The sequence below is a fragment of the Chiloscyllium plagiosum genome, chromosome 27 (genome assembly GCF_004010195.1).
Source record: "Chiloscyllium plagiosum isolate BGI_BamShark_2017 chromosome 27, ASM401019v2, whole genome shotgun sequence".
NCBI classification, from domain to species: Eukaryota; Metazoa; Chordata; class Chondrichthyes; order Orectolobiformes; family Hemiscylliidae; genus Chiloscyllium; species Chiloscyllium plagiosum.
In genome coordinates this window covers 31,472,761-31,496,125 of record NC_057736.1, presented here as the reverse complement: position 1 = coordinate 31,496,125, position 23,365 = coordinate 31,472,761, and the positions used below count along the sequence as shown (strand labels likewise).

Below are 23,365 nucleotides of genomic sequence, written 5' to 3'. Positions count from 1 at the left end.
TGAGGATATTTATTCAGCTTCATCCTTCAGTTTATTGTTTGATTGTCTACTCCCATTCTCAAGTGGATGTGGTAGGACTGCAGAACTTTGACGTGATCTGTTGGTTATGGCATTGCTTAGCCCTCTCTATTGCATGCTGCTTTGGTTGTTTGACATGCAAGCAGTCCTGTGATGTGGTTTCACAAGGTTGACACCTCATTTTTTGGTATGTGTGATGCTCCTCCTGGCAAGACGTCCTGCACTTTTTAATCACTCTGACCTCAGCAGGATTTGACATGATTGGTCATACTATCCTTCTGTCGTGTATCTTCCATATTCTCCAGATCATTGGTGTGCCTTGCTTTTTTAAAATTGTAGCCAAATCATCTCAAGTGATAATTTCCCTTTCCTGCATCTCCAAGATTCTACTCTCCATTCCACACTCTTGATTATACATTTATATCCTGTATCAAGAGAATGGAATGAAGAAGATCTGTCGGCTGAGGCAGCCTGCTTTACCTCTCCATATCTCACTCAATCACTCCAATGTTGCCATGTTGTCAGACTGTTTAGTCCAATAGCCAATCATGGATGAATTCAACTCACTGAAGATTTTGAAGGTTTCATCCATGAATTTTGGTGGTCTCAGAAAAACCCCTTTATCCTTGTCAAAGATTGCATTCCTTTTTCCAAACAGTGTTTCAGGTTGAAATCATTCAGCACCCACCTGAAACGCTGTCAGGCTCTGAACTGAGCTTAGACCCTGCATCCTCTTTAAAACATTGTCTACTTACTTTCACATCTGGACAATCGCCCGCCTCAGTTCCCACCTCTGCCTCATCATTCAAACTATAAACATAATTTGTTTCAAAATTACAATCCTTTCACCCCCACCAAGGGCCATTCAACAATGCATAAAACTCCTGACAGAAATAGTCAAACCCCAACATTTGAAATCTTTTAAACCCATCTTTGGTTTATTTCCATTTAAATGTTTTCATTTCCACACTTACCATTTTAGCAGGTCATTCTTGGTTTGGTAAGAATGTTGGCGGAATATGGATAATAATCTGTGCTGCCAGCACGCCTAAAATGTAAGCTTCTGAATCTGTCAAACATTGTCAACTGCAAGATGTAAAGTTGGAAAGGCTGTTTAAATAACTTTGAGTTCAATTTGGCTAATCTCATCTAATTAGAAGTCTGGAATGAGCCCCTTTAAACTGTTTCATTTAGATTGCCCAAATTCAGTAGAGACATACCATCAGGCAAGATTTGGAAATTAATGTGCTAATGAACAATATCACATTTTATTACGTATAATCAATCAAACAATAAACTCACCTAGGAACTAGGGGCTATTTAACTAACAGATGAGCAGATATAATGAGATATGCTTATTAGAAACACAAGATGGAATTTAAAATGGATATCCAAAATCCAGCTCACAAACAGGAAACCGCTTCCATCCTTGATGCAAAACACTTTAGTTTTTATGCTGACAGGATTGCAACTCACAGTCAGAGGTTATCTGCCTTGAGAAATATATCTCAAAAACTAAATTAGCTGAGCTCAATCTAGATGCAATCTGAGGCAGGAATATATTCAAATTGTTACAGGATTAATGAAATACTCAAAAGTAATTCCTTTCACAACCCTCTGTTTATATCCAGTTTGGAATTAACCTCCCTTTATTAAAAGTTATTGTTGAAATATATTATGCTAATAATGTGGTAATAGTCAATTTGATTAGATTTATCTGTCTGTGCACATTGCTTTAAATTTGAAGATAATTAGGTTTAAGAGTATTCCTTTAATCTTAAAAGTGAACAATTTTTATTCATCAGTGTCCTTATGGTTGTGAGATTCAAGGGCAGCACTATTGATACGATTCTGGAGGAGCCTTGCTCAACACTTTCCCACAGTCTGTTCTAACAATAGTTTTAACATAACAGTAAATGTAATTGGTAGAAACTAATTTAAAAAGTCTTTATTAGCTATTGATTATGAATGACTTATTCTTCAGTTGCAGCATAATTGAAGTACTTCTTCTGATCAATCATCTGAAGTGCATGGTTGCTACTTATAATATTAGTGGTTATTGCATTTGAGTGGCACAGGGTGACACACAGTTAACCTCTTTGCTTTGTTAGACTAACAGTAAACACAAGCACACTAAATCTAAAATGAGCAACCAGATCTGCTTTCAGAATTCAACTATTTTAACTCACTTTTGGCTGGTCTCTCATCATTATCTTTAAACTTTAGTTCATGTAAAACTGCAGTTTGTATTCTATTGCCCACTAAGTCTCAATCATTTATTGTTCCTGTCCCAGACTTACAAAGGCCATCGGTTGTCAATTTAAAATGATTATTGTTATGTTTAGATGCCTCACCCTTCTGTGTTTCCGTGACACTGGCCCTTGAGTCGCACTGCTGTCAGAGATGAACCAGATGCTAGAATTAAAAGCGAAACAAAGAAAACATTTAAAATAATTAAAACACTTATCTGTCATTGGGCTTAAGGCAGACTTCAAAGGACACATCTACATCTTCTGACATCAAAGCAAGCATGGCTTGCTTGAATTGCATATCACCAGTCAACTTTCCTAATTAACTCCATCAATGGACCTACGGTGTGATAGAAAAGCTCGTTCCTGCTGCAGCCTGTGAGAAAAGTATGAATGTAGTTTTAAATCATTTGCCTCCTCTTTGCCACTGATCACAAGTTTGGGGTTAGTGCTCCCATGGACACAAATTCAGAGCAACTACAATTTCAATCAATGTCCATGTTGTGTATGCACCCTATGCTTTTCCACTAAGCTTATTTTGGTGCAAGTGTGTGATACATGACCCTTTAAACTCAATATCCAAATGCCATTTGTGCAATAGGAATATGTAAGGTAGCTTCTGTCTCGTTAGATTGAATTATTTCTGACTGGAAAGCAAATTATCTCCTGAGATGGATCTGCAGCAGACTGCATTTCGTGTCAGTGCATGACACTGAGGAATTGAAAAGAAAACCTAGAGGTACCAATAAGTTCTGAGAAATTTTGAGAGTTGGTTAGCAAATATATTGATGACAAAACAAACCTCCATTTCCAGTCTGGGTGTAAACCCTCGACAGCAGAAATCTGAGCACTGAAGGCAGAAGTTAAATGTTTTTATGGCTGATGCAGTAGAATGAATCAGATCTAAGGGACTTTGCAGTTGTGGACCTAAGATGCTCAGGTTGCAGGCAGTGGATTCTCTCAATAACCTGGCATCTGCTGCACAATATGGAGAACCTTTACCAATACCTGCAAATGTATTCAGTTATGTGTTAGAATCTTTTTTAAAAGCAAAGCCCCTGAGATCTGATCACTGAAACAAGGATTGTTGACATTGCCATCAGCAATGCATTCTGTCCCATTTTCCACCCATAACTGCTTCTCCTACCCTGTACAGCTCTGAGTGCATTCCCCTTCGGCTCCTCTTTAATTTCCCTTGAGTGAATGTTTCTGAGTTAGTGCACCATGTAGAAACACTGAGTAATGGCACATGTAAATCAGTGCTGGTAGGATTAGAAGCAGAGGGATCTAGTTCACTTTCTTTCTCTGTTTTATTTTCCAGCTTGAACACATTAAAATACTAAGAGTTGGTTAGAATGGGTTGTTGTGAAGTGGGATGTGTATCATGTAAGTTTAGATGATTGACTTCACTGACAGTTGATGTGTGGCCCAAGAACTTGCAAAGAGCATGTCCTGTTGACTTTTATCTCATTCCTTAACTTTGAGTCCTTTCCGGGGAGTTAATGTATACCTCTTCATCTAAGATGTGAGAGGGTAGGGGTTGGGGTTGCATCATCTGTCGTTAGTCTCTGTTCATTGAGTAAAGTGCAGTAAGTGTGAATGTGATCTGATTACCGAGGGACGCAGTTGAGCTCAGATGGCATTAGTGTTATAATGCAGTTAGGAGCAGTGAACTGACAGTGGGGTACATTTCCAATTCTCCTCTCAGCACCTTCCACTTGTAGTGATGAGATTTTCCAGTGGATTTACTAATTACAATTTTTTGATTGGGATTTCAGAGGAAATAGAGTTGTCAAAGGCTTTTGCTCCTGAGGCAAGTTCTCAGACTCTTCAAATCCAATCTTATTTCCAACCACAAACTGGATCATGTGACCTCTCTCACCAAGTGTTGCAGACCTGGTGTCTCCAACCAAACAGTTGTTGCTTATAAATGCAACATTGTTGCTGCTTTTGCAGTGTATTTTGCTTTGCAAAATGTTCTTTTGAAGTACCAGTCCAGTCAATGATATTACAAATTAATATTTTGCATAGCACACTAATACAACTGAACAGTCCATAACAGAGTACAAAAAACAAGGAGCTACAGACCAAGCGAGCCTTTCATTGTCATCTGTGTAAAGGCTGGAGTTGATAGTTGGAGTAAATCAGGGACTGTGATACTCCTTGGACACTAACAGTAGAATTCTGTTTCCTCACACGCTATACCCCGAGACACACACTGAGACAAACATTGACTGAGCTTAAAGGACCATCAACTCTGTGAAAGATGCTCTTTGGTCTGCCGGAAACTTCTTGGATTTCCAGAGCAAGGAGTTAAATGAGTTGCAGTTTGGCACATTCCAAGGTCCAGGAGTACGTGCTGGGGGACGCACTGAAGCCTGGGGCAGCTGCCACCAAGGGGCTTTGGCAAGCAGCCACTGTCTTGAGGTCTGTCTGCCCAAGTTATTTGGGGACCCACTCAGTTTTCGGACGCTCCTCGTGCCTCAAACACATGTAAATATATTCTTGCATATGTAAGAAATGCCTGCGGTTTGTAGTTGCCCAATAGAGTCAAACTCCAATGTTTGTTTAGAGAGTTTATTCTGAGGAAGGGCGACTGAACCCGAAATGTTAACTTTGATTTCTGTTCACTGAAGTTGCCAGACCTGCTGAGCCTTTCCAGTAATTCTTGTTTCTGGTTTCCAGCAGTTATTTCTGTTTTTATTCCAATCTTAGTTTCTTCATAGGCTCCTGTACAGAAACAGACTGCTTTAGTGACCATGCGTGCATACAAAGGCATTTTTGTTTTAAACGGGTAAAGTACACTTTTTTGAAATGAACATAAGAAAGTGAGACGAGTGGTTGGCACTGAGCCAGTGTTTGGTTGCCGAAGAGGAGTGTGTGTGTCCCTTTAAGAAGCCAGTTGCGCCCTTGCTGCCAGTTTAATTTGGGTGAACCGGCGAGCATGGCGCTTGTGTTCGTGGTTATTCGCGTCTTGTTGGGGCTGTTCTTCATGCTGACGGGAGCCATCAAGCTGACGGATCGGATCTCCCCGGAGTTGCATGCGGAGGCGGTGGGTATGAGCAGGATCAGCGCCGGAGGCTGCCTGCAGCCCGGAGACACCAGATACAGCCATCCACATTGGTGCTAAGTTATACCAGGGGCTGCTGGCTGGGGAGGGGGAAGAGCTGCTACATTTTGGGAAGATCTAGCTGCTTTAACACGCACCCATGTGGGCACGCATTTCCAAATCAGTATCTGCTACCCAGAGCAGGCACGAGGAATTAAAAAGGACGAGGCTTGTGTTAACATTTTAAAACCACTGCGCTCCAAACGCACTTTTGCTCCCACTCTAATATTTCCAGATGCGTTGCAGTTCTGAATTTGCGCGTTCTTTCGGTCCGCACCCTGTCTACCGAGTAGACCCAAACTTTGACATGTGGCCTAAAGCAACAGGCATTTGACGTGCTCTGTCATGAATGAGAAGTCATTTTTAAAAATGCAGCCCTGAAAGGTGTGATTCAATGTGAATGAACCCCACCAGCCCAGCCGGTGTCACTGAAGTTGCTTTCACGTTTCTCAAGTTCTTGTAGCAAACTTGTAAAGGGGCTCAAATGATGTTGTACTAAAAGAGGAGACGCATTTGGAGATTGGAGCAGTTCGGGCTTTTAATTGCAGTTAAGGTAAATACAGATTTGGGAGGGAATATCCTACTCAATAACCTCAAGAGAAGAGGAAGGTGGGAGATTGGCAACTGTAGAGGGTTAAACAATTTTTTAGTGATGGAAGTGAGGTGATGATTGGGCAGGTGACCTACAGAAAAGGGGAAGCATTTACCAGGCCAACTAGTATGGAAATGTGAATGATAGGAAAAAAATATTGGGCAGGATTTAACAAAGAAGTGGGTCTCATGGACAAGGTCTTAAAACTGAAGAAGAGTGCAAGAGAAAGGTCCAAAATATAAAGCCCCAACTTGGCACAAGAGTGTAAATAGGATTGCACTATTTCATCGTCAGGATCTGGAATTTTCACAGCAGATTTTTGTGCAGTGAACCATTACCCTTTTCCTATCCTGTCTCTGAACCGTGCTTAGTTTCAAAGGAGGTGGCCACCATTTTTACTTATTTTGGTTGCATGAGGTCCAGTGATCCTTGAGGAGCTTCTTGTCTGGCTTGGGGGGGTCAGTATCCAAAATCCCCAAATGAAGTCTTCGGAATGATCTTCCTCTGACTGCCATGAAACTGCAGCCCAGACTGGAGAATGTCAGGCATTCTGGCTAGGTGACCAGCCCAACTTAATTCTGACTGCATGATTGTGGTATCGATGCTTTGGATACCAGCTCAAGTGAGCACCTCAGTGTCTTGTGAGACCGCGTGACCTTTAAAAATTTCTGAAGGTAGCTCAAGTAACAGTGGTCGATGTTGGTAGACACAGTCCAATTAGAGCAGAATGGAGAACGCTATTGCTTTGAAGGCTTTGTTTGGTAGGCAGACTTAATCCTCTTCATTCCCAGACTGATGTTCAAAGTTTTCCGAAATTAGCAATTCCTGCACGTGTCTTTTTGATTTGGACAAGTTGAGCTGGTCTGCTGCTGAGGTGTTAACTGCTGATAGATTCTGGTCATAGTCTGGAGTTATAGCTATCTTGGAACAGGTTGATGCGTTGTTTCAGTTTTCTTCATGCTGACCATAAGGCTGGAGTTATTGTATACATTGGAGCAGGTGTCCATGCTACAGTGCATATCCGTCTCTGAATTGACAGCCTCATCTGTCACATCAGCTTACCATGCCCTCAGTTTGACATTGCACAGGCTTGCCTCAGCACAGACACAAAGCAGATTCCAGATTTACCCTTTGGATATGAGGATGTTGGCTCCTTTTGGGCAGTAATCATTTTGTACCTTTGTGCCCAGTTATCATGTGCATACAGAAATGAGTGCCAGTGGCAATTTGATTGTGTAGCAGAAGCAGATGAATTAAATCCTGTTTTCATTGGATGTCTATAAACTCAGCAAGGTCATTGGGTACCAATAAGGTATAGAAACTTATTGGCGTAAAAGAGCAAGTGGCAAATCAAGCATCCCACCTGACATTCTGACAGAGATAAGCAAAGCCAATGCCATCCTAGGATAGAACAATGTGCAAAAACGTTTCACATGAAAACATGGAAAATTTGAGACGACAACACATCGACTACTCTTGCATATCTGTACCAGAGCAAGAGAGTGTTTGTTCTGGTGCGACCATGTGACTGAAACATCTCTGATAGCAGCAGTGAAACAGCAGAGCCTGGTTCTGGAACTGACCCCGCGTATAAACATTTCCCTACCTGTGGGAACACCTGTATGTTCTTTTCAAAAAGCCATACTTTGCTCCTACAGCTGTGTTCATGTTATTGTTATGGCTTTGCTAACCCAATGATGGTTTCAGCCAATGAAATGGAATTTAAGGTTATTAAATTAGCAATGCTTCAACAAAACCAGAAGAGGAAAGGTTGAGTGGAACCATTAGCTAGTAGATAAAGTACAGATGGACTGACATTGTAAGAGTATGCATAAATTCCTTGTTCACTGTGTTCTGTTCATTTTTTTTTAATAGAAAGAGTATGTGCTTCGCCAGTAAGATGTAATTAGCTGAATTTGACTTGGAACTGCTGCTTAAATTCCACCCGTCACTTTTACATGGGAAGTTAAGTAGACTTACACACTTTGAGCACAATGGGATTTATTTGTGGTCTAGACCATATGTCAGAGATCTTTCCCATTTCCAGATGTGATTAAATTCACCATTAGCTGTCTATCCACAGAATTGGAATTCTTGGCAAGAGCAGAGCAAAAAACAGAAATCTGGGCAAGAAATGCTTAAGCAGAGTTGTGGGCTGTACAGATGTAAAGTGCCTTGCCATATTAAAGATGTGGTTCCTTCAGCTTTTGCTATATTTCTCATTAATGCACGGATTTGTCAAAAGTCTTTGAGAGTTTTTGAATATGTACGTTTTTGAATTGATTTCAGATTTAAAGCAATGATTTGATATGGTTAAGTGTCTTGGTGTATTTTGCTAAGGTAAAGGCACTACATGAACACAAGGAATTATTGGCTGAGTATTTGCCACCCAAAATGACCTCATCATTCCTCTGCCCCTCCCACATCTCCCAGATACTGTTTGAATAATTTCAGTCTGTGTACTCCTCCAAAACCTTTTTGTGCTTCATAATTCCTGTCCAGGCTCAGTAATCTGAAATTCATAAATCCCTCTTTCTCCTTTTACCACCATCTTTAAAATCCATTCCCATGACTAAGGTTTTGGTAAAACTGTTCAAATTTTACCTTTATTACTCAACAAAGGTAAGTTTCTTTGGACTTCTTGTGTTAAAGGCACTATATAAATTACAGCTATTGTTGACTTAGTGCCAGCCCAACAGTGAGCATCACTGTTTTATCCATATATTATACCCAAAGGATTATTGAGCCCTATTTACCACCAGAGTTGATAATTCCACTCTACCATTTTCCCTATTTCTAATGTGCCACAAAGGTCACTGACATCCCCAAGATAGACCTGAAAAGGGCCACAAGTCAGCTTAGAAGAAATACAAAAAGGGATTATGAAATGAAACTTGCAAGGGACATCAAAATCCATAAGAAGAAATTTTATAGTTACAAAAAGGGAAAGTGGATCTACAACAGAAAATGAACAATTGTTTCTTTATCTGATCAGTTTGTGGACATTCCAAATATGGGGGAAAAAATGATGGTCTTCAGTACATCTCTATGACTGTCTGGCTTATCATTCTTGAAATAACTGCACAGAGGCTGGTGTCCCAAATCACCCTTTGTTAAAATGTGCCCTGTACTCTGCTTCTGACCAGCCAGTTCCAAGCCAGTCTCTAGGCTGAGGAGACTCTGAATTTTCTGTGTTTTTTAAACAGTTTTATTAAACAATACAGTTTACAAGTAAACAATTAACATTAACAGCCGTATACAGAGAAACAGTAACTTACAGCGGGGAGGGGCAGCAAAGCCAGGCCCCAAACCCCACCATTTAACCAGTTTTCAGGGAAATGAGGACAAACCTCAAATCTCCTGTTTATGTTTGTGAGCCAGCTCTCCCTGATTGACTATGAGATCCTTGATTGGGGCTGGGCCAATGAGATCCACCTGGCCATGGTTCCAATTAATACAAGCCTACATCAGGAAGACCAGTCACTTGAAATATCAAATTGAGAGGGCACCTTGGATAGATCAGGTTAGTATCCTACAACGGTGCTTCCTAACCCTTTCCCTGATGTGCCTTTGTGTAACTTTGTGTGTGTGGAAGTGTGTGTTTAAACTCTTGAGGGGGCGGGTCAAGAGTTAGTTCTTGAACGGTTGGCAGAGAGGGGGTTAAGCTCTCGAGTGCAGGATGGAGTGCATTTATTTCATAGTCATATTTGAAAAAGATGTGAGGATTAAAGAAGTTTGCAGCTGTCTAGATGTTTATATTACTTAGTGTGGAAACAGGCCCTTTGGCCCAACAAGTCCACACTGACTCTCCGAAGAGCAACCCACCCAGACCCATTCCCCTACAATATTCAATCTGAGCTTCATGGCAGTCTCTGAGCTTGTGATCCCAAAAACTCAGTGGGTTTACGACTGACAATTTGGGAAGCATGTGTGCTCGAATCTGAACTGCAGCAATCTGCAATGTAAGCAGGGTCTTATAACTGGCTCTGTGAGAACTGCTCAACTTGGGCTATTATCCAGCTTAATTTCCCTGTGTGTTCACATTGATTCTGTATTTGGTCATTTGATTTAATAAATTCATATTACAGGAGCTTACAGGGTAATTGACATTACCTTAGATTTTGAAAAGCTTATTTGCATTTTTGTGAGTTTTCGATATGGAGGAACTTTTCGCTCAATTCTTATGTTTTCTGCTCTTAAATTTCCTAATATTGCATCGCTTCTTTATTCTTGACTTATTAGAATCACCTTCTGGAGAGTTTCTCATTGGATGTTGCATTTTGTAGAATTCATGTAATGGCCTGCCCATACATATATTTATTTCCACAATGCAGTATCCAGAGGTTAACTCCTGCCCAACGGATTCCACATTTCTTAAAGGCTACTTTTTATGCCTTTTTAAATATCAGGATATCTTATCTGGTTTTCTACCAAAGATTTGCTGTCCTTTGCTGCGGGTTCCCATGTTGTTTCTGATGCTGGCCCATCATAAATTAAAGCTCCACTTTCAGTAACTGGTCTCAGCAGACACTGCTCAGCTGGTGAGCAGCTTCTGGGCCACTTATTCTTTCTCATGCTTTCAGCTTCCCATGCAATTCAGTTGAGCTGTACCTGTGCACTTAAGTTGACATATTTGCCAGAGGTTTAAATATCAAAGTGAGCATAACCCAATTTTACAGGTTCATGGTTTCTGCATATCTGTCCAATGTGATTGTAACCACATGATCAAGAGCCTTTAGGCCCTTTGAACCTAAGCATGTTTATTGACATCTGGCCTCAAAGTTTTTATATTAGCCTTGCTTTTATAAAATGTGTCTGAACTGCAGTCATTATTACTACTGAGTATAGTGCTGAGACATGTTTTCCGCAATCATTAACAATCGAATAAATGTTTGGCCAAAATAAACTCTGACGTGGCCTTCGTTCCTTGGTTATGTCACCAGGTCTTATTTATTTCCCTTAATATAAACTTAAAACCCGATTGGTTGTGATTTCCACTGGAAAAGAAGGAAGGCAGGTAGCCTGTGAGATCTATTGATTTTGCAACAGGTTTCTTTTTATTTCTTAGGTATTCACTGCTGTGCACATCCTGAAGGAGATATTAGTCCATCTGTTTGAAGGTTTTCTTTGCTTTACTTTCTTTTTTTTCAGTACTAAGTGGTGGCTCTTTGCTGTTTCATATATAAGCAGCAATGTGTTCCCCTCTTGTCCATGTATTTGCTCTTTGTCTTAGAGTCAAAGAGATGTACAGCACAGAAACAGACCATTTGGTCCAACTTTTACATGCTGACCAGATATCCCAACCCAAACTAGTCCCACCTGCCAGCACCCGGCCCATATCCCTCCAAACCCTTCCTATTCATATACCCATCCAGATGCCTTTTAAATGTTGCAATTGTACCAGCCTCCACCACTTCCTCAGGCAGCTCATTATATACACGTATCACTCTCTGTGTGAAAACGTTGCCCTTTAGGTCCCTTTTATATCTTTCCTCACTCACCCTCAACCTATGCCCTCTAGTTCTGGACTCCCCCACCCCAGGGGAAAGACTTTGTCTAGTTATCCTTTCATGATTTTATAAACCTCTATAAGATCACCTCTCAGTTTCCAAAGCACCAGGGACATCAGTCCCAGCCTATTCAACCTCTCCCTATAGCTCAAATCCTCCAACCCTGGCAACATCCTTGTAAATCCTTGTCATTAGTCCATCCCAAACTTTCTCATCTATTTATTGAGTAGGAGGTTCATCTGGCCCAGCCACCACGTTTTTGAATTCAACATAGATTAATGGGTAGTGATTCGAATCTATTTCATGTGTTGTAAACGATTAATGTTAATATTTATATCATTGGGAAGTGATGCAAAATCACATGGCTATTAGGAGTGTTTCTCCCAGCAGCCTTGAGACAGAGGCACAATTTTAATCTGTATTTAGTTTATTAAAGGTTATTCTTAATTTATTAAGGTTATTTTTAGTTTATTAAAGGTTATTTTTAGTTTATAAAAGGTTATTTTTAGTTTATAAAGGTTATTGTTAGTTTATTAAGGTTATTGTTAGTTTATTAAGGTTATTGTTAGTTTATTAAAGGTTATTTTTAGTTTATTAAGATTATTTTTAGTTTATTAAAGGTTATTTTTTCTTAAACAAGAAGGTAACATTTGACCCTACATGAAAAGACTCCCACAACATTGGGTCTCTCCAGGACTCAGTCATTGGAGGTTGGAAATTCTGTAAGCAGACAAGTATATTGTATCAGTTGTGATATTTTCCATGACAGTTCCACCATCTGTGTATAGTGTGCAGTGCGTTGTCAGTACATTTTCAATAATGAATTCTTTTGTTGCTAGAAAGATGGAGACAGTGAGCCTGCAAGAGCTGGAAAGCCTTTTAATTTAGTTATCTCTCGAAAAGCGAATATGACTCCTGTTTGAACAGCAGTTCATATTTTTGAGTCTGTTTGCAATTATATCTCTCACTGTATTGCAAGTGAACAAATGCAATTGCATCAGCAATGAGCAACATTATCTGGGGACATGAGCTTGCTCTTGTGCTGCTTTCCCCATTGTGTGAAATAGCTGCTAAAGGTTGTTTCATTCAAAATACATTTAAAGTGTATAAAACCAGCTAAAGGTTGTTTCATTCAAAATACATTTAAAGTGTATGAAACCAGCTTTGGTGAATATTTTACCTATTAAAGCTACTTACAGTTCAGAATTTTCCTTTTTATTAAAAAATATTGTGTAGTTCACCTTGCCTTAATCATAATTTGGGTTGCTAATTCTGAAATAGCCCCCTCATTCTGGTGTTTGCGGATATATGAAGAAAACGCCTAATCATTCACGAGCCACGATTTCTGCATGTGAGACTTAAATGTAGACGCATTCAAGTGTGATGGAAGCAGCCCCTGTACTGAGAGTTGTTTATAAAAGCCTAGGGCCTCAAAAATATGTTGTCTGTTGTTCAAATATTTACCTTAGTTGAATGAAATTTCTTTCTTCATTGAAAGAGAAGGCAATCTTTTATCTGAACACGCTAAGCATTGATCCACTAATATATTCAGATGGCATAATTTAGAGCTTGAGTCTCGATTAATGATCAACGAGGGTATAAGCCTCTCATGATGGGCTCAGGGTTTGTCTGTTCATAGCTCTCTTTGTCAGCAGTTCTAACCAAAGAGTGCTGACCGAGGTCTTGGCAGCTGTTCATTTAACTGAGATGTGACTATTGATTACATTTTGCTTTTGAACTTCATTTCTGAGAGATTGACAGAGTTGGTTGGCTCTGGATCAAGGAGACTTTAGGGCGTTATTTATTGCTGAATTGGAGTGGGAGAAGGAACTTCTTTGACGTAAATGCGTTCTGTGAATTGATTAACTGTTCTCGATATATTTATGGTGCAGAATTTGAGTACTGCTGAAAAAAGACACTTTTGTTGAGGCTTTTAATCTTGTGTCCATTAGGACATTTTGCAAGAACAAATTCAAGGGGGAAATCAACACTTATATTACATGAGGGGAGATGAAATCTGTTTGGTAAAAGTGTTGCCATGGCCAATTCATCCAGTAATGCTGATTGACAGTTAACAGACAGACTTTGTTTAAATTTTTAAACCAGGCAGGTTATCTCTGATTAGTCAGGGCATTTCCCTCATGAACCATTGAATGGCGTTCATTATTTTGTTGATTTGAAACACGTGGAGTGCGTGTACATATTCTTTCTGTTTGCAAAGATCAGGACCCTATGCATTAATACTTAAAGCTTCCAGTACACCCAAGAACTCACTTGCCTACCAATCAGCCTTCTCCACCCCCTCCATTATGTATTAATGTTGGATTTCAGGTACTGCTGTTGCGGCCAAGTCGTTAAGGTGCTGGGTTTGGAATTTATTGGAAAATATAAGCACTACTGCAGTTAGGCGGTAGTGTGGGGGTAAGTTTAAAAAAAAAGAGAAAAAGAAAAAAAAAAGTTGGATTTCCTCTTGAATTTATGTTCTTGCAAAATATCTTGATGAATCCAAGCCAAAAAGCATTGACAAAGAGTGTATTTTTGCAGCAATATTCAGTACATTGTTTAAAAACTTCCAGATAAATTTTCACTTGAACAAACTTTATTGTGGTGTGATGGTCTCTGGGGCATTCTGGGCAGATTTAATCCTGTCTAAGGTTCTGAACTTCTGCAAAACTGCCCTTGGATTGTGAAAGGACAATCAACATCTGTGGCTGCAATTCCTTCGTAATACAGCTGTGTAAGTGCTCATTCACCGTGTCTCACAATGGGCTGTGGCATTGAGAGCTTGGGCACAAGTTGTGAGTGAGTCTCATCGAGGCCTCAGCTTTCAGGCATCTTTCTGGGTATGTTTGACACGATAATACAGCTTTGCTCTTTTTCCTTTGCTTGGACTGCAATCAACAGACACCTGATGCAAAGATCAGATCTTTAAAGTGTCAAAAAGTTATTTTTTTTCTGAAGTTCTCTCAGTATAGCATTACTGCTATTACAAATCTATTACTTTGAGAAATTTTAAATGCATGTCGTTCTGTGTTAATGCGCGTTCCGTTAACGTGAATTCGCTGTATCGCGATTGACGAATTGGGGAAATTGTTTCTAAAGCGCGAACTTTTAAAACAGGTGTTGGTTGTAACGTGATTACATTGTCAACACTTTAAGCCCCGGTTATAAAACACGATTTTTCTATAACACAGAGTCATACAAGAACGCAATCATCATGTTATAGAAAACTATCTGTAACTATTTCTTTTTAGTCTTTGTAATTAATTTACTTACTTTAAGTGTATTATGGTACTAGACTAAAAAGGATTCTGGGTGAATGAGCTGATTCTAAATATATGTTATCTCAGGAATGTGACTTGAAAGAAGTTCTGGGATTTACATATAATGAATCGAAACCTGCAACCCAATCTAAGTGATTAAAGACTTAACAGCAATCTAGGTTGGTTCAGTATATTGCATCAGTTAGAGTCATAGAGATGTACAGCACAGAAACAGACCCTTTGGTCTAACCCATCCATGCCGACCAGATATCCCAACCCAATCTAGTCCCACCTGCCAGCACCCGGCCCATATCCCTCCAAACCCTTCCTATTCATATACCCATCCAGATGTCTTTTAAATGTTGCAATTGTACCAGCCTCCACTACTTAATCTAGCAGCTCATTCCATACACGTACCATCCTCTGTGAAAATCTTGCCTCTTAGGTCTCTTTTATATCTTTTCCCTCACACCCTAAATCTATTCCTTCTAGTTCTGGACTCCCCACCCCAGGGAAAAGACTTTGTCTATTTATCCTATCCATGCCCCTCATGATTTTATAAACCTCTATAAGGTCATCTCTCAGCCTCTGACATTCCAAGGAAAACAGCCCTAACATATTCAATCTCTCCCTGTAGCTCAAATTCTCCAACCCTGGCAATATCCTTGTAAGTCTTTTCTGAACCCTTTCAAGTTTCACAACATCGTTCCGATAGGAAGGAGACCAGAATTGCATGCAATATTTCAACAGTGGCCTAACCAATGTCCTGTACAGCCACAACATGACCTCCCAACTCCTGTACTCAATACTCTGATTGATAAAAGAAAGCATACCAAACAGCTTTTTCACTATATTATTTACCTGCGACCCCACTTTCAAGGAGCCATGAACCTGCATTCGATGGTGTCTTTGTTCTTCAGCAGTCCCGAGGACCTTACCATTAAGTGTATAGGTCCTGCTAAGATATGCTTTCCAAAAATGCAGGACTTCACATTTACCTAAATTGCCACCCCCCAGTCCATTGACCCATCTAATCAAGATCCCTTTGTAATCTGTGATAACCGTCTTCGCTGTCCACTACACTTCCAATTTTGGTGTCACCTGCAAACTTACTAACAATACTTCTTATGCCCACATCCAAATTATTTATATAAATTATGAAAAGTAGTGGACCCAGCACCGATCCTTGTGGCACTCCACTGGTCACAGGCCTCCAGTCTGAAAAACAACCCTCCACCACTACTCTCAGTCTTCTACTTTTGAGCCAGTTCTGTATCCAAATGGCTAGATCTCCCTGTATTCCATGAGATCTAACCTTGCTAACCAGTCTCCCATGGGGAACCTTGTCGAATGCCTTACTCACGTCCATATAGGTCACAACCACCGTTCTGCCCTCATCAATTCTCTTTGTTACTTCTTCAAAAAACTCAATCAAGTTTGTGAGACATGATTTCCCACGCACAAAGCCATGTTGACCATCCCTAATCAGTCCTTGCCTTTCCAAATACATGTACATTCTGTCCCTCAGGATTCTCTCCAACAAATTGCCCACCACTGAGTTCACGCTCACCGGTCTATAGTTCCCTGGCTTGTCCTTTCCACCCTTCTTAAACAGTGGCACCACGTTAGCCAACCTCCAGCCTTGGGGCACCTCACCTGTGACTATTGATGATATACATATCTCAGTAAGAGGCCCAACAATCACTTCCCTAGCTTCCCACAGAGTTCTAGGATATACCTGATCAGGTTCTGGAGATTTTCCACTTTTATGCGTTTCAAGACATCCAGAACTTCCTCCTCTGTAATATGGACATTTTTCAAGATGTTACCATCTATTTCCCTACATTCTGTATCTTCCATGTCCTTTTCTACAGTAAATGCTGATGCAAAATACTCGTATAGTATCTCCCTCATCTCCTGTGGCTCCACACAAAGGCTGCCTTGCTGATCTTTGAAGGGCCCTATTCTCTCCCTCGTTACCCTTTTGTCCTTAATGTATTTGTAAAAACCCTTTGGATTCTCCTTAGCTTTGGCAAATAGAGTTATTTCATGTCCCCTTTTTGCCCTCCTGCTTTCTCTCTTAAGTATACTCCTACTGCCTTTATACTCTTCTAAGGATTCATTCGATCTATCCTGTCTATACCTGACATATGCTTCCTTCTTTTTCTTAACCAAACCCTCAATTTCTTTCGTCATCCAGCATTCCCTATACCTACCAGCCTTTCCTTTTACCCTAACAGGAATATACTTTCTCTAGACTCTCATTATCACATTTCTGAAGGGTTCCCATTTTCCAGCCGTCCCTTTACCTGCGAATGTCTGTGCTCAATCAGCCTTTAAAAGTTCTTGACTTATACTGTCAAACTTGGCCTTCCTCCAATTTAGAGCTTCAACTTTTAGATCTGGTCTATCCTTTTCCATCACTATTTTAAAACCAGTAGAATTATGGTCGCTGGTCCGCTGGCTCCCCCACTGACCAGTTACCTGCCCTGCCTTATTTCCCAAGAGTAGGTCAAGTTTTGCACCTTGTCTGGTAGGTACATCCACATACTGAATCAGAAAATTTTCTTGCACACACTAAACAAATTCCTCTCCATCTAAACCCTTAATACTGGCAGTCCCAGTCTATGTTTGGAAACTTAAAATCCCCTACCATAACTGAGATCTCCTTACAAATTTGTTTTGCAATTTTCCTTGGATTATCAAGGGGTCAATAACATAATCCCAGAAAGATGATCATCCCTTTCTTATTTCTTAATTCCACCTAAATAACTTCCCTGGATGTATTTCCGGGAATATCCTCCCTCAGTACAGCTGTAATGTTATCCTTTATCAAAAACGCCACTCCCCCTCCTCTCTTGCCTCCCTTTCTGTCCTTCCTGTAGCATTTGTATCCTGGAACATTAAGCTGCCAGTCCTGTCCATCCCTGTGCCATGTTTCTGTAATTGCTATGATATCCCAGTCCCATGTTCTTAACCATGACCTGAGTTCATCTGCCTTCCCTGTTAGGCGTCTTGTATTGAAATAAATGCAGTTTAATTTATCAGTCCTACCTTGTTCTGTGCTTTGTCCCTGCCTGCCCTGACTATTTGACTCGCCTTTGTTCTCAACTGTACTAGTCTCTGAAAGAAATCTTTCCTCACTATCTCCCTGGGTCTCACCCCTCCACCTTACTAGTTTAAATCCTCCCGAGCAGCTCTAGCAAATCTCCCTGCCAGTATATTAGACCCCTTCCAACTTAGGTGCAATCTGTCCTTCTTGTACAGGTTACTTCTACCCCAAAACAGCTTCCAATTATCCAAAAATGTGAATCCTTGTCCCATACATTAGCTCCTCAGCCATGCATTCATCTGCGCTATCCTCCTATTGTTGCCCTCACTAGCTCGTAGCACTGGGAGTAATCCAGATATTACTACTCTCGATGACCTTTTTAAATTCCTGCCTAACTCTCTGTAATCTCCCTTCAGAATCTCATCCTTTTCCATTCCAATGTCGTTGGTTCCAATGTATACAATGACCTTCTGCTGGCCCCTCTCCCACTTGAGAACATTCTGCACCCTCTCTGAGACATCCTTGATCCTGGCACCAAGGAAGCAACACACCATTCTGATTTTTCGTTCATGGCCCCAGAAATGTCTGTCTGTACCTCGGACTAGAGAATCCCCTAAGACAGTCGATCGCTTGGAACCCGATGTACATCTCATTAGAGCCAGTCTCAATACCAGAAACTTGGCTGTTCGTGCTACATTCCCCGAGAATTCATCACCCCCTATATTTTCCAAAACAGCATACTTGTTTGAAATGGAGATAGCCACAGAAGACTCCTATACTACCTGCCTACCTCTCTTACCTTTCCTAGAGTTAACCCATCTATGTGACTGCATCTGAGACTTCTCCCCCCCTTCCTATAACTGCCTTCCATCACACCCCCTTGCTCTTGTAAATTCCTCATTGCCTCCTCTCCAGCCAATCCATTCGATCTAATAGGATTCGCAACCAACAGCATTTATTGCAGATATAATCCTCAGTAATCCGTACACTCTCCCCTAAACTCCCACATCCAACAAGAAGAGCGTATCAGTCTACTAAGGGCCATTTTTGCTTCTTTCAATCTACAGACCCAGAAAATAGCACTTTTTTTATTCCTCTATAAAACACTGCTCCAGATTAAATTAATACTTATGGCTTATAATTTAAGTTTAAACAAGAGGCATAGCTCAATAAAACATTTAATCAAGAAAGAACCCACTGTACTCACTACTGCAGACTTATTTTGAGGCCACGCTTAAAACATCCACTTATCTGTTGCTGTGCTGTGACCTCACCCAATAGGTTCCTCCAAGATCAGTTGTGAATTTCACTGTTTTTAAATTTTCCCAGATGCACTCCGATGTCCAGCAATGGATGAATTCGGCCACGCTTAAAACATCCACTTATCTGTTGCTGTGCTGTGACCTCGCCCAACAGGTTCCTCCAAGATCAGTTGTGAATTTCACTGTTTTTAAATTTTCCCAGATGCACTCCGATGTCCAGCAATGGATGAATTCAACAGTAACTGCTAACTCTGTCAGTTAGCAATGTAAGTTTCTTTTTCTCTCTCTCTTGCACTGACCTATGAAAACAGGCCCTTCAGCCCAACTAGTCCACACTGACCCTCTGAAGATTAACCCACCCAGACCCATTCCCCTTCCCAATATTTACCTCAACTAATGCACCTAACACCATGGGCAATTTAGCATGGCCAATTCACCTGGCCTGTACATTTTTGGATTATGGGAGGAAACCAGACCACCCGAGGAAATGCACGCAGACACAGGGAGAATGTGCAAACTCCACACAGACAGTCACCCAAAGTGGGAATTGAACTTGGGTCCCTGGTGCTGTGAGGCAGCAGTGCTAATCACTAAGCCACTGTGCTGCCCAGTTTTTATTGTATAACACTTTGATCTTTTACGATAAATTCTGTGTCCTATGATCCTGCCGCCCTAACTAACTGACGAATGAGCAGCACTCTGAAAGCTTGTACTTCCAAATAAACCTGGTGTTGTGTGCTTTTTAACTTTGTCCACTGCATTCCAACTCTGGCCTTTCTACATCATTATGGGAGAAGACACAGCAGTCTGGATGAGATGTGTGTTTTGTATCTTCCTCTTTCAAGAATACAAGAGCATGGATTAAGTGTCGGTTAAACTTTGGTAGAGGAGGATACTGAGCTGAGGTGCTCACGTGTGTTTTTGGGCTGAGGTACTTATTTATCAGCTTGGGTGCACTAAGAAGATCACAGTCAAAGAACACCCACACGTCACCCTGTGTTGCAGGTAAAAGATACTCTCCCTTTCTCACTGCTAGACACTAGATGCCAACAAGCTATTGTAAACAAGAAGTTTACAATAGTAAACAGGATAAAAGAAGCACTTCCTGCACTGTTGAGTGCTGCCAGCCAATCATATAAAAGAACACAGAACAAAAGAATTTCAACTAAATTGCAAAGCCAGGAATCTTGAAATCGACTGCTGAACTACCAGTGTCCACACCTACTTTTCATGATTGACCCATAGACTGATCCATACATCTTTTAACTTTTGAACTTGTTTCTCATCTTCAGTCTGTGCTTTATATGCTGCATTATTTTATCTTGCAGTTAGTAACTAATAAATTCTCTCTTCTTGTTAACTCAGGAAAACCTGATTAAATTCCCTCCTTTTTAAAACATCAATTCATTTTATATGGGAGAAAAAATCCCCAGAGGAAGGGAATCCTTAGTTTACCAAACTTGTTTTGATCAAACCAAGGGTGTGCCTGAATGAAGGAAAGGACTTAGTTCGTCCCTCCTCACAAAGGGAGTCAACAATTTGGGGTATTCCATCTTGTAATAACTTGGAGAACCTATTCCAGGTTGTAGCTCTTCTTTGCATATGACACAAAGATTGTTGAGTTGTGGATAGCGTAGAAGGTTGTCAAAGGATACAGTGGGATATAGATCAGTTGCAGATATGGGTGGAGAATGGCAGATGGAGTTTACTCCCAATAAGTGTGAGGTGCTGCATTTTGGGAGATCAAATGTTAAGGAAAAGTACACAGTTAATGGCAGGACTCTGAACAGCATTAATGTAAAGATGGATCTTGGAGTTTAAGTCCATAGCTCCCTGAAAGTGGTCACGCAAGTAGATAGGGTGGTAAAGAAGGCATATGGCATGCTTACCTTTATTGGTCAGGGAATTGAGTACAGGAGTCAGGATGTCATGTTGCAGTTTTATAAGACTTTGGTTAGGCCATACTGTTCTGGTCAGCACATTACAGGAAGGCTGTGAAGGCTTTGAAGAGGGAGCAGAAGAGAGCTCCATTCATGAGAATGCTCCCTGGTTTAGAGAGTATGAACTATAAGGAGAAGCTAGTAAAGCCCAGGTTGTGTTCTGTAGAGCAGCAGAAGCTGAGGGGAGACTTGATAGAAGTGTATAAAATTATGAGATGCATAGATAGGGTTGACGGTCAGAATCTTTTCCCAGGGTTGAAATGTCTAATACCAGGGACATGCATTTAAGATGAGAGGAAGAAAGTTCAAAGGAGATGTGAGGGGAAGGTTTTTTACACAGAGTGTGTGAAATACGCTGCCAGGGGTGGTGGTGGAGGAAGATATGATAGGCGGATTTAAGAGACTTTTAGACAAGCACATGAATATGTAAGGTATGGAGGGATGTGCGCCAAGGGCAGGCAGAAAGGATTAGTTTAATTTGGCATCATGTTTGGCACCAACTTTGTGGGCATAAGGGCCTATTGCTGTTGTACTGTTCTATGTTCACTTTCTTTGTGCATAAATGGTGTGCCATACATCAGATTGAACTGGTTTCTGTTCCTTCACAATGAAGTACCATGATCCATGATTACTTTTCATGATTGCGGCTGCTTGTATATTCGAGAAACCTTTGTTCTCTCCTAAATATTTACTTGCGTTTCTAATTCATATTTACTGCCCATAGTGCAGTTTTGGTATCTCTCCTTCTTCACTGGACCCTAAACATGGACTCTGATCTCTCTCAATGGATGCTGCCAGACCTGCTGAGAGTTTCCAGCAATTTTTGTTTTTGTTTCAAATTTCAAGCAACTGCAGTTCTTTTGTTTTTTTTTGGTCCTGTATCTTGGAATGGCTAAACAATCTTGCTGGCAAGATTGGACTTGATTTCCAAATATAAATTGTGCCAGTGATGGTATTCCTTCCCCCACTGGAGTTGCACAAGAAGCAGCAACGTACATTCAAAATCTTGCTTTGTTTGACACTAAATGATCAGCGATTTGACAGCATATACCGTACATTTTTCCAGACCATTTGAAAGTGGGCTGTGTGGTGATAATGTGATATGGATCACTCTCCATGTAGTGCATATGTCTTAAAACAGTTTGCTGGGGAACTGCAATCTTTTGTCAGTCACTATCTGATTAGGACATCTAATAAAGTGTAATTGACCTAACTACTGTCACACTTGTCTTCCACTCTGTTGTCAAACTGGGAAATTTGGGGAAGTAATCACCAGAAAGGTGTAACCTTCCCCATGAACTGTGAATGGGTCTGTTGCTAATTTCATCAAAGAGGTTGATGGAATGACATGTGGATGTCGAAGCTCCCTCCATTGTATCCCCCCATTCTTATACCTCATATGTATTGAAGAGTCATTAGAAAACCTTGTTTCATTGCTGGCCAGTGCACAGATTCATGTTTGAGCTGTCTTGTGTATTCAATGTCCATACATCCATTGTGTAATATGTTCATTTTTGTATTATCAAAATTAACAAATCTTCTCGAATGCTTCTTTAATACTATCCAGGCCTTCTCAAGATAATGATCTTTTGTAAATCTTGTTCTTCTTCAACAGTTACAGGTTTGAACATGTTCACACTGGCTCTGGCTTCAAACTTGAAAATGTCTTCAACTTTGTAATCTAAGGCATCAACATCTACATCAGGAAGAATGTTATGATCATTGTGTGAGTTGGATAATCTGCTTATTTTATCAGATTCACACATCTGGCTTATATCTTACTTCAAAGTCATATCATTGAAGACTAATCCAATTACATCATATGGTCTTTACCCCACTGTGGGTATGGTTTGATTCTCATGGACTGTCGCTATACATAGATCTGTGCATATAGTCTTCCTGCTGTTGGACTGTTGATAGATTTCAGTAAGTCAAGATGAGCTAGAGCATTTAAACTGCAGTGCTATTCTGCCAATGCATAGAATGGATTTTTTTTTTCAAAAATATACTTTATTCATAAATAATTTGATGGTCTGTATAATTGGTCATGCCATATGTATGTAAACATTTACATACAGAGATCAAAACTTATCATTTTTATATAGGTTTGTACATTTTTTGATCATATGCCCATATAATTAGCTGAGGCGTCAGCAGAGCCCAAATGACTGCATGGGCCCCCTGTTCTTCGTTAGGCAGGCAGACTTTACACAGTGGTCTTTCCCCACCGCGCCTTGGCGGCAGCTGCCCCAAGCTTCAGCGCATCCCTCAACACGTAGTCCTGGACCTTGGAATGTGCCAGTCTGCAGCACTCAGTCGGGGTCAACTCCTTCAGCTGGAAGATCAGCAGGTTTCGGACCACCCAGAGAG

General features: G+C 40.6%; 1 protein-coding gene across 2 annotated transcripts in view; it reads left to right on the top strand.

Annotated features, from left to right (window-relative positions):
• The first annotated feature begins 5,208 nt into the window (after window positions 1-5,208).
• Window positions 5,209-23,365, top strand: part of LOC122563717 (transmembrane protein 35B-like) — a 58,273-nt gene continuing 40,116 nt past the window's right edge. For both annotated transcript variants that reach the window (XM_043717845.1, XM_043717844.1), the window contains exon 1: window positions 5,209-5,319. In XM_043717845.1, the coding sequence (XP_043573780.1) occupies window positions 5,212-5,319 (108 nt within the window). In that variant the 5' untranslated portion in view covers window positions 5,209-5,211. The remainder of the gene's footprint in view (window positions 5,320-23,365) is intronic.